Source organism: Polyergus mexicanus, unplaced genomic scaffold (genome assembly GCF_030449975.1).
Source record: "Polyergus mexicanus isolate NDT 795.1 unplaced genomic scaffold, iyPolMexi1.0 SCAF_9, whole genome shotgun sequence".
NCBI classification, from domain to species: Eukaryota; Metazoa; Arthropoda; class Insecta; order Hymenoptera; family Formicidae; genus Polyergus; species Polyergus mexicanus.
In genome coordinates this window covers 10,260,097-10,280,769 of record NW_027223329.1, presented here as the reverse complement: position 1 = coordinate 10,280,769, position 20,673 = coordinate 10,260,097, and the positions used below count along the sequence as shown (strand labels likewise).

Genomic DNA, 20,673 nt, shown 5'->3' with positions numbered 1-20,673 from the left:
AACATTACTATCTAATATTCTAAAAACATTATAGTTCAAATTAATTTAATTTTTGTTGTAATAATAACTTTTAATATTGGCTAATTTCAATAAAAAAAACTTTGTTGCAGCATAATAAAATAACCGTAATTATTTTGAGTGTATTTTTCAGATCGCATCTAAGAGATATCAGGGATCGCAGCGTTCTGAGACTTTTCGAGAGTGCCGACGGAGTGACAGGAATGCCGGGACCCTTGGGAGTACCAGGAGGTGGCGGCGGTTTACCGCCCCATTGGGAAGATCAGAGCTACTTCAGCGAGCCAGAATTCGACAGCGAATATCAGCATCAGCACATTCACAAGAGCAAGGTAAGTGCACGTTTATGAGAGACTCTGTCTTTAATCCATACAGCTTGCATATTCTCTTTCTTCGGAGAACGATCAGAGTTTTACTTCATAGAATATGTTATTACGTGGTATTACGTTTGAAAGATGCTTATTCTTTCGTTCTATTATGTGAAATATGATTCCTAAGCATATTAGGCAAATATATCTTTAAAAATTTTCCAATATTCAAAGTTGATATAAACGTGAAATATATATGTAATGATTAATCTCGCTTATTAGATATCTCTAACAAGTTATAAAGAATATTCTGTAAATATTAAAATTCTTTTGGATATACAGATATTTCAGTAACATTTCTCGCTGAAATATTGATATTTAGCGCATTTTATTTTATATACTTTATTTTATATTTAATATAAAAGACATGATTTTTTTTTTTTTTTTTTTTTTTTTCCCAAAGCAAAGATAATATATATATAAATTTTGACATATAGAAAAATCTGATATTTTGTTCAAGATCTCAAAAATCTCAAGATAACTATTAATCATAAGGTATGTGAAATATGATCAGTCAAAAATTGCTGATTTTAATTAAGAAATATATTTTGCTTTATGTTAAAAAATTGGTTTATAAGATCGAATTAAATGGAACATAATACAACTTTATTTCGTAAAAGTTTATAAAAGTTTATTCGGCATATCTACGTCACATGTACGCAAACATATCAGTAGGGCTAAATCTTGAGCTTAGGCGACCGAGGCGTATGTCGCCGATCGATCAAGGCGGTTTCCGTTACGCAATTAAATTCTCCTTCGTCTCGCCGAGGTCAATCGATCAGGACGCACTTTAAAACCATGATGAGTATTCTGTTAAGAACGATCGTTATTATTCATGAACTTACAAGCTAATATTGTCCTATTACGCCGACTATGTATACATTTCACTAATGGAATTTCTCTTAATTAAATTCTATATATATACTTTTACATATGAATTATCGGGACCTTTATTTCATTAGAAAAGTCTTCGGTCACATGTAACAATACTAACAAAAAACTTGTAGCCATTTTTTAACTAATCTTTAAAAAAAAATGTGAATTTTTTTTACTCTTTATATTATTGTATATATTTAAATATTACAAAAACATTTTTCATTTTTGAACTTTTTTATGTCATATAGTTATTATAAATTATTTATTAACATATTTCTCTTTATATTTAACAAAGATTGCAATAATTCTTCTTGTTACAATTGATACAAAACTCGTCGCACACAAATAATTGTGGAATTTATATAGTTAGTTTTTAATGTCATATAATTAGTTAGATAGGAATTGCAAATAAATATGATCGGCAAGATATTATCACGCACAAGTTTTTTCATGGCAATGTTCTTGGCATCTTTAAATGTTCATAAATGCCAACGTTTACAAATATAACATAGAGAAAAATAACGATTCATCGCCAGAAAATAATGTATACGTGAAAAGAAATTAATGAACAGCGAAAAATAAATCAAAAAACTCGAGTGACAAATATCTTTGCTCGTAACGACTAAAGATACTCGTCAATCTAAACATGGCGTGGGATACCTGGGAATGTTTCGTCGGTCTTTCGTCGACCGTTTAACAAAGCGCTATCGTCGTTATCAGCGCAGTCTTTCGCGGATGCACCCCTGAGAATTCACGCGAAACGTTTTTAAATGTCATTTTGCGCTCACTGACTCATGGTCGGTGAAGAGATTTAGAACGCTTTACACATCGGTGTGGCTGGCATGTAAAACGCTCCAGAATAGAGCTTCTTGGGCACCGTTCTCCAGCCCATGACTAACGCCTTTTCGAACGGTTCCTCGGCGCAGCCGTCGCAAATGTCCATCACTTGTCTGACCTCGCCTTCGGCGGGTTCTCGTTCGTCCTCTTCGCTCGTATCCTTCGTCAATTGCAATCCGAAACTCGTTAATCCCGTGAAGTAGTCGTTGTCCAAACCTTGAGGAATGGAATATCCGTCGTCGAAAATCGATCCGTCACTCAGTTGCAACAGTCCTCGCTTCTTCTTCTTCTCGACTTCGCGTTTTCTTAATTTCTTGTCATCCACGATTTCTAACTTTGGCACGAAAGATACCTGAAAGTTCGAGGAATGAAACGCGCGTTATATGTGCTATCGATTTAATAAATTTAAAACATGTACATATATTCCTATATATTAATAATAGGAATAGATTTTTTTTCTTTCTCTCTCTCTCTCTCTCTCTCTCTTTCTCTCTTAAAGCAATTTCCAGAAGGTTTTTTTGAGTAAATTTTAATCGGACACTTTTATAGAAAACGAAAAGATTAAAATGGAATAACATTATAAAATGATATAAACTTATTAAGTAAATGATCTTTGTAACGCAATACAAATCTTTCGAACTGTGGAAATTTACTTGAAAATGCAAAAGTTATTAAATGCGCGGCGAATATTCTCAAGGCAATACAATGAAAAATCTCAGAATTTTTGTGCAAGCAAGTCGAATGCATTCACCGATGTTAAATTATTTCCAGTCTAATTCATACTGTAATCTTTTAATTTTCTACGTCAAATAGATCGGAAACTGTAGGAACTTACAATTTGATGCTCGCTGAAGAAAATTCTTTTTACTGTTAGAGATTTTTACGAACGAATAGATGTTTAAGCTATTAGTGTCTTCCAATTAAAACAAAGCAAAATATACTATGAAATAAGACATTGAAAGCAAAATATATATATAAATAAAGTGCTAGAAATTGTAGAGAATGTCTTATTAGAACGTTTTCATTCTTTATAATCGGCACCACATATAGAAAATTAATTTCGAATTTAATTGTGCTTACCTTGCCATTGGAACTATTAGTTTTCGAAATTTCATCGGTATCTCTTTTTGCAATTAATTTCTCCGATTCGATCAAACTCGATATTACTGTTTCATTCTTAATGTTTCGCTTCTTCGAGTCATTTTTCTCCCTCTTAAAGAGATTACGATAGAACCCGTCTGCGAAAATCGATGACTGTGATGGACTGATGAATTGTGTCGGTGAAGGCGGAAAGGCTGTTGAGAAAATATCGAGATTCAAAGGCGGAAGCGGTTGCGGGGGCGATTCCGGTGCCGGTGGTAATGCTGGATGACGAATGGTTAGGCCGTTTTGTACGATCTGAATCGTTGCTCCTGGATTGATCTTCACCTGGAACATTTGTTCGCACGCATGACATATTCATGCTTGATCGAGCGTAGCAATACGTAGGAGAAGATAAAGAGGCGGTTCAAATAACACGTATGACGTTTAAAAGGTATCTGAACAAAGAAATTATAAAAGCTTCAAGAAGCATATAAACATCCTACGAGACGTCCTAATTTTTCAGATGCTTCATAGACGCCTCTTTTAGACGCCTCCGCGTTGTTTACAGTGACGCTAATTAAGGAGCGGTGGGAAGATAATTAGCTCGATGACACGGCACACGCGCACTCTCAGATGTAACAAAGTGAGAGAACGTAATTGTACTTGTGTATTGATCTGTCCACCAGTGAGGAAGGGATGCGCTGGCAAAGATGGTCCGGTTACAGGTGCTTGCGTGGTGGTCCTCGGTATGTTATTACTCGTATCGTGTTCGTAATGATGGACGTGATGGTGCTTGTGATCCTTGTGCGCCTTTCCCGCGGTCAGCGCTACGTTGTACAGCTGTACCATTGTCAATTCTCCTAAATAACCGCCGGAACCTGGAGAAAAATCTTTTCCATTATCATCTTAAGACATGCTATAACATTTCTTAAAGCAATAATAGGTTTTCACCTTTCATATTTAAATTACAAGTAAATTATATATATATTTTAAATTTTAACTTTGGCAGCATAAACAATTTTTTTTTTTTTTTTTTTTCAGAATATATCTGTATTTTTAAATTGTATATATATGATAAAAATATATTAAACAAAATTTTTACCTATGTAAAAATATATCGGAAAATTGATTTAACTAAGAATGTTAAAAATATAAAGGAAACTCAAATATATTCAAATTCAATCAATAATAATCTCGATAAAGAAGATACAACGCTTAGAGACACACATGTGAAGAAACTGTTTACATTTAACATTATATATATATATATGGATAATTAACCTGTGTTTTTAAGAAAAAGTAACATTTGTCTTTTTATTTTAAAATTAATGATATAATGTAAAAATATTTTTACCCGGTGGCGCGCCTTCACCCTCTAAGAAACCACCGCCCAGTTGTCGTTGCTGTTGTCCGGAAATGGCAATTCCACCGCCTTTGATAACGTGCCCGACCAGCTGGAATAAGCACAACAATACAATTTTTTTTTCGCATAATGGATAGAACAAAAAAATCTAAAGAGTATTTTCCGATAACCGCCTTTTTACTTATTAAACTAACACGCGTGTAATTTTAATCTGAAAATACAGTTTGATCCAACAGTGATTTAATCGATTGCTGAAGAAAAAACGCAAACATTTGCGATATATAAACTACTGACGTAAATAGAATATATAAAAGCCTCGGATTTTGCGTTCCCTATGTGCGGATAGATTGCGCATCCGCAGTCACGCGCACCACGCCATATGAAAATTTTAATTGGTTTCTGTGCTTTTTTATTTGAAAGTAACCTTGGTATCCTCGGACGAGAATATCGCGATATATGGAATTCTATACTTTTTCCATTTCCCGTTTATTCTATTTCGCCGTCCATTCTTTCGCCATTTCGTTTCTGTTCAACGCAATCTGAATGCAGGATGCCGTCGTCTTGATTATTATAACTTTATTTATCTAATTTTACATCGGTATAAAAATCACTTTTGAGTTAAACGGAAAGTTTGTTCCGTTTTTTACCAACCGATGAAGACCGAAAAAACGGCACAAACTTTCCGTTCGACTCAATATTTTCTTCAAAATATATAACTACTCTTGTCATTTTTCTTAATTATAATATTATATCACGTAAAAGATATCGTATTTATTGTGATATATATGTTTATAAAATATATTCAACTAAATTTCTATAGTATTAATAGATTCGAATAGAAATGAAGGAAATTTCTATAAACAAACGTCTTAAAGATAGATACATTTTTCTTGACATATTGCATTTCTATGAATGTATTATATTATGCACTTGGTGAGCAAGTGTGCAAGTGTCGTCCAACCAAAAGCACACATTAAGTATAACAAAACCGCGATGACAGTGCACTCAACTTTCGCGTGGGAAAGGCACGACTAAACGTGACTCGTGTACAGAAAATGCCGGAAGTACGCTCGTTTAAGAAATTCCTAGCGCGTTTAACATAAACGATAATTGAGAAAACTGCAATGTGGGACGGCCTTATGCAACGGTACCCTTATACGAAACAGGACATGTCTTCTCATGTCACGTGGCTTATGAATATTTCTCTTCCTCTACTCTAATACGTACGCAATTCGCGCCAAAAATTTGCGGAATGATAATAAATTATATTACGATATGTGAAATCGCGCACAATAAAGTGCATCTCTGTTTTGCAAGAATTTAAAACGGATATTTTTACTTATACAAAATTAAGAATTCTTGAATTATTGTATATAACTTGCAAGAGAAACAATGCATATTTTCTATAAAATTTTGCAACATACATACTTTAACGCAAACAATACCAAGTACCATAATATAATAAGATTGTTTATTTCAATAAATCGTTTTGTTTTAACGCAATTATAATATGTCATCATTTTTAAAACTCTCTTTTAATATTTCTTTAACACTTAAAAATATTTTTTATATTACATAAAAAAATTTGAAAAATTAGATAAAACCGGGAAGTTAATTAGTAGCTAGAAGATTAATAGCTCGAAATTAATAGCTACGGTAGTTTTTTTTTTCCATCCTAGTAGTAGAACCACGTGTGTGGTCGGACGCATCTTCCCAAGAATAATCGTTTGTAGCTTTTTTGTATATTAAGTTACAGCATGTCTATTAAGTTGAATATTTATTATTTTTGAACGATTATATATAACAATCGCGCTTTATAATTCATCAAGTTTGCACTGCTGCATTATAATAAATTAATTGTCATCGTTTTTACAGTAGGATTTTAGGTATCTGTTGAATTTCGCGAGACTTGTCCATTTTTTGTTATATCTGACAAAAAGCAAAAAAGCAGGTCACAAAAGAATGCATATCGCGCCAAGAAAACTGAAAAAATGGCATAATGCGCATTTTAATGAAGGCTAAATGAATATTAATATCCTTAGAGCTGCATAAACGAAAAAGAACGATTATTTTAGATTCCAAAAAATGAGAAAACACGAGGGAGCGATTAGTGGCACGATAATAAAGTTTGATTCGAACACGAAAGAAATATTTGTTTCAATTTTTTTATTAGAACGCCAAGAACAATGCGCCACGATTACGCAACAAGAAGTATAATTTTAATTTTTGAAGTTTTCTGTTGAATAAAATGATCAAATGTTGAAATTTGAAAAATTGAATTATTCGCTTTTCGCCAATTTCGGAATTTTTTATACGTCTATCTATCTAAGTATGTGCAGTAGGGTCAAAGGCAACATAAAGTCGTGCTTACCCTGTTGTTGAACCCGCGACCTACGCGCTCATCGTTGACCCAGATCTGCCATTCCCCGGTACGACCGTTCCAGCTCTGGCAGGAGTGGTACCACTTGTTAAGTCTCAACGGATAATTCAATCTGTACAAGTTGTGACCGTTGACGTTAAGCATGTAGTACGAACTTCTCGCTGTGTTTGCGACCCACGACAGTATTCCTCGTGGTTGATCACTGACTGGAAGTCGAGGGCGAGAATTAACTCGTATGAGAAAGGGAAAGAGACAGAGGATTCTTGTGCACAAGTAGAATAGATGCAACATCCCTATTACACGATAACGGGTGAAATACCTAATAGAATCAGCAGTGCAGATTTTGACAGTTTCAAATGTAGAATCCGCATTTGATATTTTTGAATGCTTTCGCGCTATAAACAATCGAGTGGGAATATATTGTACAAGAGCTTTTTGCATTCGTATTTTATAAATTTTATGAATTTATTAACAAATTAAAAATTAATACTAGATTGTTATATCTTTATTCACTGTTTTAAAGTCATTTTTAATTAATCTCAACATTAATAATTTTTCCGATACTTAACACAATAACAGTTTATTAGATATAATTATTTTCTATATATTACGATATTTTAATAAATTTTTTTATAATCTACGCTTCCAGAATTATTAACTTGTTGTATTACATAACAAGTTTAAAGAGCTCATGTCTATAACTTCTAACTCGACATTTTATAAAGTTCCCTATTCCATCTTATTTATCGAGTTATAATATAATCGATTTTTCTTACTTAGATTATTACAAATCAATTTAACTGTTTTAAAAAATATAAAAAAATTACTTGCAGATTAAAATTTTAATGGCGTATATTGAGAAAGATACTTTTATTTTTTTATATACTATAATATATGGTACATTTTTCTACTATATTTATTGATTCTAAAAGCCGAGAGATTTTTTTTTAGACACAAGCGAAGGGAGGGACCTATTGTTGGTGTATTTATGACACCGCACATATCCGCCTATTGTCACGTTCTCTCGCGTCTACGGAAAAAAGAAAGAAAAGAACAATCTGTATGTGTACGGGTGTGCGTTTGCAACTTTCTACAACGCAACCGTACAAAAACTGCAAACCGCGTGGAACCTTTCTAAACTGCATATTGAAAACATTGCCGGACGACATCATTGTTCGCGCGTGAATAATAATACACGAGCGTAAATCGATTCTTAACATGACATGAGAGAGATGGCTGTCTGTTGCATGACTGTTACTTATAAAGTTAAATCACTAATTTGCAAGAAGAAAGAATGTTGTGTGGGAATCGATTACGCAATGAGACTGATTAAGACCGTTGCACCGCGTCTCTATGCGTTTAAATCGCGTTTAAAGATCATATTATCGTAATTTTATTTGCTGTATCGTTTATAATCACACATAGAGTGTATGAATTTAATAAGAGCATTTTAATGAAATGCTATTTCACACTCATCATACATAAAAACAATTACGTTATTGTATTAAAAACATTATCATACGTTACTATAATAGATTATAATAAACTCATAAAAACAACAAGTACAATTAAATGTAAATATCGTAAAAGTGATCGATATTATCAATATTTATACATATATGTTTGAATTTTATATCAAACTTTATAATGTTTAAATTTTCATGATGGAAACAATATATCTCTGCAAATAGAAAATGTTATTCGTAATAATTTGGACAATATTTTAACATAGCTAGAGAGATCGTTAAAAAACAAAAAAAAATAGCCATTTGTTATTTTTCGGATATGTACGTAGTATCTACAATAAATATCATGGACATATCGCTCATTTTTACAAATGCTGACAATTTAATTTACCTAACCGTTCATTTGCAAATTTTCTTATCCACAATTTCCGCTGTGTTAGTAAACAATTACTGAGAAACTAGGTCAACGGCAAATTAAAAACGGCGGCGTAAAATTTATTAAACAAACACACAGTTTGCACTACAATTTAAAACCGCAAGTTTATACAGCGTTTTTATAACGGTAACGAGTTTTCAATGCAAAAAAAAAACATTCATCTTTCTTCTTTATATTTATCATCTTTCAATTATAGATAAATGAGACACGTGTAATTAAATGACAAATTGGTGATTTTCTTCCTTACGTGGTTCAAGTGGAAAGATTTTTATTATCGTTGAACAGAAGTTATATTATAACAAATTTCTATACATGCCAAAACGTTACACGAAAATTTCTATGTGAAAGTATTTCAAATAAATTTGATTTTAACAATCTTATGTTTAATATCTATTTCAGATTTAATCAAACTATAAAACAATGATCAACTGTTGATTTTTGCTAAAAAAAAAAGTTGATTTCAAATAGTAATCTATATTTTTGTTCTCTTGTAGTTAGAGATGGAATTAATTCACAATGCAAATTGTATTTTTAACGCCATAATATGCGGAACTTTAGGCAATAAATGTGGCGAACTTTCGCTTTCACATCCGATATATTTCACAATAAGATACAAGGTGAAAGGAGAAAGAAATGAATTTCAGCGCGCACTCACCTGCGTAAGAGAACAGAGGATGATCGTTGGAATGATTGTAAAATTTCGTCCACATACAGAGAGTGAACTCCTTCATGTTTGGCAGATCTGTCTTGTAATGGATGTACTGTAACAGAATGAGAGAGATAGATCGTTAGATCGCGTCGGCGAATGCTCGGGTGACATTAATTTCGTACCCATCGCGATTTAAATTGTCAATTCTTCTGGTGTACAACGAAGATTAATGTGCTCCGTATGATTTAATCACCGGATGCGCGCGTTTCCGCGTATCACATCGGATCTTACATTATTAATCGTCGGCATCGATTCCGTCGCGATATGATCTCTCACTAAAACGCACGTTAAAGTAAAGCTCGTCTATGCGAGTAAACATTCCCTCGGATCCATTTGAATGGATGCAATCAAGCAATCACAGAAGAGACAACATCTGTTGTTTAATGTGGATAATTAAAATTTGATAGGCATTTGAGTTTACATCCTCGCATTAAACGATCTGTCAAATAATCTTACCAAATCGAATAGTGAAATGTTTCTCCAAGTGAAAAAATAATATAAAAAAACATGGGAAAAGAAAAAGTGTCTTAATTGCCACACACAAGCATAATTTTATAAATATATAATTTTTAAATTTGTGACACGAAATTGCAACAATTATTGCATTTACGTATCAATTGATTATATCGACCGTTGTCATGACAATACATACCGGCACTCAATTGAATTTACATATGAATATTGTATATGAAATTAAAATAATTATGAAAAAGATATTATAGAAGATAAAAATATATAGTTTATTTTTTTTTTTTCAGAATAATAAAAATTGAAACATTATATTAAATTAAAAAATTGGGAAACTATACGGTGCCGTTACAAAAATAATAATTTTAATTCCAAATACGTTATTTCTATTTGTTTTCTTGTATTTATTTGTATTGTCATTGATTTTTTTCGTCACTGACAGATTTTGCAAAATTTTTTATTTGTGTCGTTTTTTTTTGTTTTGTTTTGTTTTGTGTGTGTGTGTGTGTTTTTTTTCCCAAGCAGGAATGCAATAGTGCATCGCAATACAATCATATTTTTAAAAGCTTTTTGCGACGAAAATAAAATTACATTTTTTTTTTTCCCCCACGTTTCTGTTTTACTTCCAAAGAAGCATTTTTCTCAGATTACATTTCCACCTTTTCAGAATATGCTTTAAAAAATATCAGATGCAAATTTTTTTAACTGCTTTTTTCTTCGGATGTCACTATTATTCGCGAAAGATTTTTAAAACGGAAATTCTAAATTCTATTAAAAGCCGACGCAAGCGTGACTCGACACCTAGAGAAATAGCTGTAAGAGTACAGGATTTTTCTACAGTGATTGCGTGAATTCACGGTTAAATCGATTACGTCGTGCGTTATTGACGCGAGAGAGGCATAGTTTCTTGCGCGCGTAATTTCTCTGACAGGGGCTCTGTATGGAGAGCGGATTTCGCCAAAAGCGGGCCGCAAAATCGCGGTGGCAACGACTGCGGTCGAGATTGCACGTCCAATTCCTTTTACGGTCGTCAACTCACATAAACTTGCCGTTCACTATACTAAGTACTATAGAAATATACGCGTCAACGCGCATTACATTTGTCGAATAAGGACCTGACGGGTAATGTTTCAACCGATCTCTAACGATAAGAGGGGATCTCGTAAATTTGACGAGCAGGATGAAATATTCAATCGCGTATATCCAGCGTTCGCTCAATGTCCTTGCATGTGTTTGCATTAAAGTGATTTGTATCAGCGATTTACATGACTTATCGACACGCCAAACTGTGACATCGCACCATTATTTATACGCTTGTGTATAGATTTCTCTTTATAAATATTAAAAATTATTATTATCCAAAAGAAAAAAAAATAACTGGCAGAATGTGTTCGAAATCATGATATAATTGAAAGGAAAGTGATTCTACGTAAGAAGATAAAATAAAAATGTAAAAATAACATAAATTCTCTTTCTTTATTGTTGTCGAAAAACTTGACTTTGACTTAAAGATTGAAAAAATTGATTCTTTTTAAAAATGAATCCTTCATCTCTGTATGTTAATTTATTCAAATAAATGTTTCTTGTTAGTGCTGAGATCTACTTAGAGAAGAAAGACTGTCCAAAACAATCTACCTTGAGATACTATAATCTCATAGACACACGCGGTATATTTTCTGTGAAAACGCTTCCTCCGTAATAAAATCAATTTTTTCCGCTCTTGTGTATTTAACTCGATTGCCATTTTTAGCGAAAATGTCTATTGAATTCCATTTTCTCGGCATAATTTATTCGCAAATCGCTTTTCCACAAATTTATTTCGGCCACCGAGATCTTAATATCCCGGCTAATATTATCGACCATCATGAGAGCGTTGCAAGAAGATAATTGCATGTAACGATCGTAGAAAGTCATACGACAAACAGGAGGCTGTCTTTGTTCTGTTTGCGGATCCTCTCGTTTACGATCGGCAATTTCGACAGCATCTTTCCCATTACTGTATTCGCAGCTGCGCAATCATTGTCAGCTCTCTTACGTCCAGTGTAAATGCTCTTCCGATGATATTACTTGGCACGGATTTTGATGAACAGAGAAAATGTGCTATCCGTTCTGCCCGCTTTCCATCGCGTTCAATTTTGCCATGCCGATCGCATCGATAGATTATTCTCGCAAAAATTGCAATTGTAGATTGCGCGAAAGTTTAATTTAGTCCTATATTTTTGACATTTTTCTCATTTTTGTGAATCGTGCACTGTCTCTTAGCTTATTTAACGCTATTTGATTAAATTATTATTATAAAGACTATGTTGAATTATAATGTTTCTTTAGAGATTTATTAGAATTATATTAAATTATATCATAAGATTTTAATAAGAGATTTTTTAATGGAAATATATACAGTTGTATATTCTCTGAATAAACCGGTATAGTTTAACTTCCTTTCTCTTTGAGTCAAGTCTATTACTTGCAACGTGAAAGATCGTTAAAGTGTCAAGTAAACGTCTTCCATTCAATGACTCGATAGAGCAAAACTGTCTTCATCAAATGTGTTGTATAATCATAATCTGAATATTAATTAATGTAAAAATGTGACATCGCAATATTTCTTAACGTTAAAATTTAGATCTATCAAAAAAATAATGGAAATAACGATTATTTCAAAAATTTATAGTATACAATTATTATAGTTTAATATTTGATTAATAGTTAAAAATTTAATAGCAATTATAAAATTATTAAATATGTGTTTAAATAATAATTTTTTGTTGCTGGATTTATCTTCACTCACTTTCGCTAATCACGTCTCTGTGATCTTACGATTTATTTTCCGGTTGTTGCAAAAAAAAATTACCGAGAAATATTGCCGCTGCTGTATCAGATGAGCAAATAATTTGCCTAGAACGTTCGCTTTCTCGATTATGAGTTTAAGACGAAATTGCTCATGTATTCTGTCTTTAACGAACCTTACGATATACAGACTAACGATAAGTAAACCAATTAAAACCGATGAACGATTTCGCCATTTCGGATCGCATCGGTAAGAAATTCAGGACTCGTTTCGAGATTGCGCCCGGAGGGATTTGGTATCTCGAGAGAGTGTTTTCTCCTACTTTCGTTGCCATTTCGCTTGCATCGCGAATCCTCTGATCAGTGCAATGCCAATGCTCTTTCTCTCTTTCTCTCGAGCGTAAAATGCGCTTCACGTAGCATATGAATGGCAGAAAAAATTCCGTTAGCTTTAGTTAGACGCGAGACGCGGATCAGGAAGAGTATAGCCACCGTGCCGCGGAAATTGCTATATAAATTTTTGCAATTTATTTAAGAGGAACTTATACTTTGTTATATTTTTTTTACAATGGAAACTTGAGATTTATCGATGAATCCACTGATAAAATTTGCAATTTGTAATATTTCAGATTATTGTATTTTTTATACAATATAATTAATTTTAATGTATTAAAAATATTATATAGGATATATTATCCTTTATTCATATATCTGTATATCCAATAATATATAGATATACACTGCAATTATTCAATAAAATTTGTAATGACGGAATCACATCTTACAAATTATGGGATATATCAGATGATCCCGAAATTGTACCATAATTAGCAACGCGTTTCCAATTATATCTAATCGCTATCGATAGAGCAATTTGTATTCGACAATAGCGAATGCAATTCACATTTCCTAATATACCATATACATGCATGAATACAAGAATATCGATATCGCGAAACTAGAACAAACATTGTTCTATACAACAAGTAGGAAAAAATTCTGCGAGCGACTTTATCGACCATTCTTCAATCGCTATGATTATTCTCATCTTGCATATGTATATATATTTATACATGTGCCACATACATAATCTTGATGTGTGACTCGAAATGTCTCACATTTTGTTATACGACGTACACAATTCTTTTCTACCAACGTCTGTCAACGTTGGTTACTTCAATATAGCAAGTTATTAATAAGTGAATATTTTATTCGATCGAAATATTAATTATAACGTCATTAATTCTCTTATAATTATTCGCTAATTTTTTTGAATATCTTCCATTTAAACACTTTGACTTATCGGTACAATTACTATATAAAAATATACGATATAAAAATCTATTGCCATACTCGGTAATCTACCTACCTCAAAATACAACTGCTGGGTCATGGCGACTTTGTAAAGAGAACATTTCTCTTGGTCGTGTGCCAGTAGCAAAGAGCTGTCCACGTCGAAGAGCGTCTGCGTAGGCGCATTTTCGAAAATCGATGCCTCCTGATGCAATATACCTGCGCCGACGTTATGGGCCGGCAGGATCGGTCTCCAGGACGACGAGATCGCCTCCGCCACGCACGAAAACGCAATGAGAGTAGCGTACGCGAGTAGGATCGACGTCATCGTCGGGCGGCTCGTTCCTCTCGAGCTACTTGCAAGTTGACAGATCAAACCTTTTAGTTTTTTTTTTTTTTTTTTTTTTTTTCTAATTGATTTTGATAATCATTTTGGAAATCGTTTATAAATTCTTTGTGCTCCAAACTGTTTTGTCTATTTTGTTTTATTTAAAAATAATGCATCGGAAATAAATGTGGTTTTTGATATGTTCATATTTTATACGAATTTCTTCGATCTTTTTCGTAAAAAAATTTTTTTACGTGTATCGCATTATTTGAAGATAAAAAAAAAAAAATAATTTACATCTATATTTTTGAGACAAAAATTGACATTATTGATTGCTATGCTAGGCACATTTGCACAAATAAATTGCAATTTATGCGTGCGGTATTACGCGTATTACGCAGCCGGTAGATTCTTTCCCTCGGTTCATGATAATCGCGGGTTTACGACTGCTCGATATTACATTGTTGCGGTGTAGGCAAACAAATCCCGGGAAAGTTACGTCGAATCGGATTCCGATGGAACGTAGCCCATCTCGGCTGTGTGCTTCGCTGGATACAATATAATGCAGAAAAAAATACGGCGCGCACGCAACAGCATCATTTCGTTGCGAAATTTAATTCAGGCAAGCGTAACGAACGTTGCGTATCGCTTAAGAATGCAAGGATCGCGACGATAGTATCGCTATTTTTTTCATACTGTTTGCGTACTAGAAGACGCGATATTTTTATCTCGTTATGTCGAGCGTCTCTTCGAGATGCCGTGATAGGACTCGCTAAACGGCCTCGCGATAAGATTAAGACCTAGATATAAGTAAATACTGCGATTAAATATTTTCTGCATTTCTTCTCGCATACCCAGATAAATAGTGCCTTTAGCTAAGTATGCCTATTCTTGAAATTAATAATTAATTTCTAAGTACATAATTGAATTTTGGCAACGTAATAACTCTAATAATATTATCTCAATATTTATTTATTTATTTATAATTCTATTTTAGTCGTTTTATTTATAATCTCGCATTTTAATTTTCAATTAAATATATTTTCCATAGTGGATTATCTTTAACAATAATGTGTTTATGCAATTTATTCGTATCCGCAAATACAAAAATTCTGTTTTGTTATTTAGATTTATGTCAGTAGATATTTCAAGACACTTCGATATCGGAACCACACTTCCTGACACACTGTTTTATGTAATATCTATCTCACGATCGTAAAGTCGATGGAAACGGTAGTTGGTACGAAAAACGTGAAATTTGTATCGCGTCAAGAAGTAACGGGAATGAATTTTACGATTGATATAAGTCACCGTCTATTAAATCTCGTTGTTTCTCGCAATAGTTCGCCATGCATCTAATAACGCGTTAATAATTTTCTAATTACTAATCGCCATTGCGCTAGAGTACACTCTTAGATTTTGAGCTATTGATAATTGCATGAAGAAATTCAATTAAAATTTATCTTTAGCTTAGAATAAAGAGTAATGAAAATATGTCCTATTATTGTCATATAAATATTAATAATATTAATAATCATATATATTAATAATCGAAAAACGTGAAAAGGTCTTTTACTTGTTAATATCATTGAATGAAATCAGAGACGAATTTTATACCTTGCCTTGGTCGTAAGTGAACCGGTACGGCTAAACCCAGATATATGTCAAACGGCAGTACTAACGGAACCCAAACGCGGGAATGAAGCAAAATGTAATCAACAGATCAATCAGATTAGCTTCCGGCATCGAAAGATCTGCATATTCGATATAGAAAATTCATTCCCATTTTTAAAAATGAAAAATGAGTCCTCTCATGCTTATATATAAAACCGTGAGAAATTCAAAATGATATGAAATTGGAAGTTGAAGCGGCACTAACGATAAGTAGAATATATCAAGATCTTTATATAAGAATGTTTCTAAAATTAATATAATGAAAGGTTTATTTTATGTAAGAAAAATATTAATAATACATGTATAAAATAATTCTTATTTGATAGCGTAATTATATTTAATTCATACTAACCGTTCTTTGATATAGTTTTAATAATTTTACAAATTTGCTAACAATTTTATATAATTACTCGAAAATTTATTAATATTATTTGCATTATTCATTAATTAATCTTTTTTAAGTAATACCGGTTTATTATTTTTGAAAAAAATGCACATTTCAAATTTTAGTCATTGAGATATACAATATTACTGAACATTATGCATAATTCGCTATAATAATGCTTTCTGTTTAACAAGTGTGAGAGGAAATTTATCCCTTTGTATCATTGTTTTTTAATGCTTATGTAAGCTGCATCATTCTCATCAACGGAGTCATTAATGCAACTTTTCACTTTGTCATAAGAGCTTCTGACGTATCTGTATAGAGTGTAGATTACTTTGTAACACTATCATGATCAAACGAATTGCGATCAACAGTGAAAGCTATCGAAGCAAAAATTAAAATGCAGTGTCCTGAATATTCCAGCGACGTTGAAACGACTATAATATCCTTTAGCATGAATCACGCCAATCTTCTGCCAGATTTATATGACATCAAATGTATATAAGTTTCTTCTTTGCAAAAGAAACGATACGTAACATATAGCTGTATATTGTTATTAACATTATTACATCTGGCTAATACGCAATATCATTATCGCGAAATTGATTAACGAAATCAATAAACAAATCAAAAGATTTATAATTATATCAGAAAATATTGTATTTATAGGACTTCCATGTTTTATATAGCGATTTATAAAATTATCTACTATACAACTTACCACAATTCAATCGAATAGAATCGAGTAGATAGATAGAGACACATCCGTAAAACGAATCACAAATTCTGTATTCTACAAACAGTATTTTTTTCAAGCGCTTTAAGCGTCACGAAAGATCGAACACTAGACGATAATCCGCTTAATGTTGTTAATGTTGCTTTTAAGAGTCGCGAGATTTATATTCGCGCGTAAAACTCACCTAGAGATAGCGATCAGCGAGTTCTACAATATGGAGGGAGGTAGATCCTCGCGGTCGTAGAACGGAAAGGTAACTGTCCGCTCGTTGAGCTGGTAAGCTCGCAGAAGGTACACACCTTTCCTCTACTTGGTTGTTTGATACACCATTTGCCTCGTTTTCGAGCCTGTTGTCTCGCTCTTCCCCAACGTAGTCAGACGTTGTATTGTACATCCGATCGTACGTTCGCTCATACGCGTATGGAGAGCGCGAATCATACGTAAATTAGACAAATCAATTTTTAATTTTTTAAGTTCTTTTTTCTTTTTTTTTTTTCATTTTTATTTTGTTAATTTATTACATTATTATCCGTAATTTAATATTTTGTGGTATTTCTTTTTCTACTACGTATAATAAACGTACAAGCTTGATTGATTGAAATAAATATCGGCTCACTTGGCCTTCAGCCTAAATGCACACTGATGCAATAAGCTATATGCAAGTATAATATGATATAGCGTAACAACTTGACATTTATTACATTTATAGCTAATACGATCACTATGTCGTAAATTATCTTGTAATTATTTATTTCTATTTAATTATTATTATTGTACAAATGCGTAGAGTTCAATCGATTTCGATTTTCTAAAGTACTTCGACACTTTGTCTTAATGTACAATTAAAACTATCCGAAATTAAACGATTATTTAAAAATAGATTATATCAATATACTTTTTATTACTACTTATCGCTTTATTTGTTTAATTTCACAGGTTTAATTGTATATAAAGCAATGTGTTAAAATTTGAATAGATTAAACTGAAGAGGGGCAATATATAAGATACCATATATGAGGGGGTGATCGCTTTTTCGATTACGTATATATTAGCGTAAGCCCATATATAGAGACACGAATACATTTCTCCTTGCTTTTACTTTCTCCGGTATTTTACGTATATGTTACGTGGCGTGTAATTGTCAAATTTGATGGGAATGAGATCGAGTTCTGTTATAACAGGCTCGTGTGTGACGTAAATTTCAATCGAAGAGATAATAACGCAGATAACGGTGCTTGCGCGAAACGCGCTGGCAGTGAACAGTTTATTGAATCCCGTTGAAATGACATAGATCGATATGCGTATTATGTGTCAGCGATCCTTCCGCTATCGAGGTTTATCGAGTTATTTCCATATTCGCCATATTTCCATTGATTGCCGGAAGCCTTTATAGCGTCGTTTACTCGCGAAATTAAAAGAGGCGTTCGATGCGAAGACGACTACCTGAATAATTCGCGTAATCGGAGATGACAGCGGATATACACATTGGCCAGTAATTTGCATACGTTTGTAGCGGATAATTCCTTGAACCATAGATTTCTTAACGAAGTCAATTTCTTTTTGGTGAATATTGATGACATCTTAATTTGAACTTTCTAAGGCTCTCGCATAAATGTAATAAAATTTGTATAACAGATATTATACAATCGAATATGTTATGCAATTGACGAGAATATAATATGTTCGAATCTTATTCGACATAATAAAATAGCTTTTTTTAACATTAAATTCGATGAAAAATTAGTTTTAAATTTGTCTCGGAATCTCTACGACTAAAGGAGCACTCGCATTAAAATGAATTAAAACGATGGTCACGAACGCGATTGAGCATCGGAAATCCAGTCTATCTGATAAAGGTGGATAGTCCTGACGAAGGCGGCGAACGTGTCGTCATCGCGCGACAACCGCAATCCTTTTTCCCCTCTCGGTGTTCTCCTTCGCTATAGAAAGTGAGCACAGGCGTGGTGCGTAAGTGTATTGTATAGAGTATAAGAGAAACCTATATAACGAATTACGAAACACCTCGATCCAGACCCGAATATCCGGCTTTCGAGGTAGTTGAGGATGCCTCGCGGCTAAAAATCGAATCCGGTCGAGGCTGGAGGGCCGAAAAGTTTCCTTTCTAGATCATAATAGAGCTACCGAGTCGACGAGATTAATTATCAAAACCGGACCTAGAAGTTGCATATGAGTCGTTTTCCCTAAAAAAGAAGGCTGATATTCTTTTCTTACAACATGTAAATGATAACCGGTATAACTACAAATTTTGTCACTTTTACTGTTACTGTTACTTTTACTGACGATAATTATCTATGTCAATACCATGTTATGGATTATTTCGCATACGTAATCAAATTAGCTAACTATTAATTATCGATTAATATATATTACAATATATTCATGTACATTAATAAATTTTTATGACAATTAAAATTGAATAATTTGCACCACGTACAAAATTATTCTGAATTTCAAAGAAGATATATATCTCTTTTTAAAAGTTAAATTATAAGTTTAATTTTAGATGGATTTATTTTTATTACATAGATTTGATAATAATTATAATATAAAAGGAAGAAGCGAAAGAAGATAACAGTTTCGGTCACAATTAGTTTGAGATGTTAAATCAACGATCTTGATGGTTTATTATACGAAAAAAGAAAAATTAATTTTGTGGTTTTTAGATTCTTTCTCTCTCTCTCTCTGTCTCTCTCTCGTTGCGTATTTTTTATACACGAAAATATTCATTTAATCATTGCAAATGTGGAATATCAGCTCAATTATAATTGGCATGACAGTCATATATCTCATGTAACGATATCCTGCTCGACTACATGTCATGTAACTGGTGCCATACGCGTATCGGCATCATCGGATTTCAAAATTGGATTAAGAGAATGCACAATTCTACCCGCCGAAAAGTCCTTTCCCTCTTTCTCTTTCTTTCTCTCTCTCTCGGGATCGTTGATCGCGTTACATAAACTGTATATAGAATCTTTCCCAACACACAGGCAGAATGATGGGAGAAAATCCGATTTTATCGGATAGGCTTCCAAAGAGTTTTCTACCCGTTAGGGGTTTCGCGCATTGGACCGGGTAGCGTTTGAAGAACTATGACTCACCAACGTTATTACGTTTATTTGCGTCACTCGGGATGCTAATGAAGAGAAAATTGGAATTAGAGTAAACGCTCGACCGACGATGTTTCCCACGAAACTGAATGATCGAGTTGCGGTCACGACTTCGTTTCGACCTTCCTGTGTGAGCGAATTAGGACAGCATTACTCTGATCATTGACACGATCTCAGTTTGAACCGTGATCGACTAATTGAGCTCAATCGAACTATTTCGTGCTTTTACTTATTAACGTTCCTCATTTAATTTTAATTTTGTCTCGTTATTATCGGAATGTTTATCGCAGCATCGGCAATTTTCAATTGTCTTTTATGCAGCATTTTCTATTTAGTTA

The 20,673-nt window shown here is 33.0% G+C and overlaps 2 protein-coding genes across 23 annotated transcripts in view; one reads left to right on the top strand and one right to left on the bottom strand.

Moving 5' to 3' along the window:
* The window catches only part of LOC138936556 (uncharacterized), a 170,561-nt gene that overhangs the window by 101,745 nt on the left and 48,143 nt on the right, over nt 1–20,673 (top strand). For all 21 annotated transcript variants that reach the window (XM_070302033.1, XM_070302032.1, XM_070302030.1 and 18 more), the window contains one exon: nt 152–347. In XM_070302033.1, the coding sequence (XP_070158134.1) occupies nt 152–347 (196 nt within the window). The remainder of the gene's footprint in view (nt 1–151; nt 348–20,673) is intronic.
* B6 (pentraxin-related protein b6) lies at nt 1,685–17,435 on the bottom strand. 2 transcript variants are annotated; one of them, XM_070301392.1, is made up of 8 exons: nt 17,389–17,435; nt 14,158–14,434; nt 9,480–9,585; nt 6,914–7,128; nt 4,534–4,633; nt 3,843–4,057; nt 3,177–3,524; nt 1,685–2,448 (listed from the first exon to the last, which is right to left on the bottom strand). In XM_070301392.1, the coding sequence occupies exons 2-8, from the start codon at nt 14,407–14,409 to the stop codon at nt 2,071–2,073; spliced, it is 1,614 nt and encodes a 537-aa protein (XP_070157493.1). In that variant the 5' UTR covers nt 14,410–14,434; nt 17,389–17,435; the 3' UTR covers nt 1,685–2,070. The 2 variants fall into 2 exon arrangements, with proteins under 2 accessions (XP_070157493.1, XP_070157495.1); XM_070301394.1 differs by lacking the exons at nt 14,158–14,434; nt 17,389–17,435 and adding an exon at nt 9,656–9,680.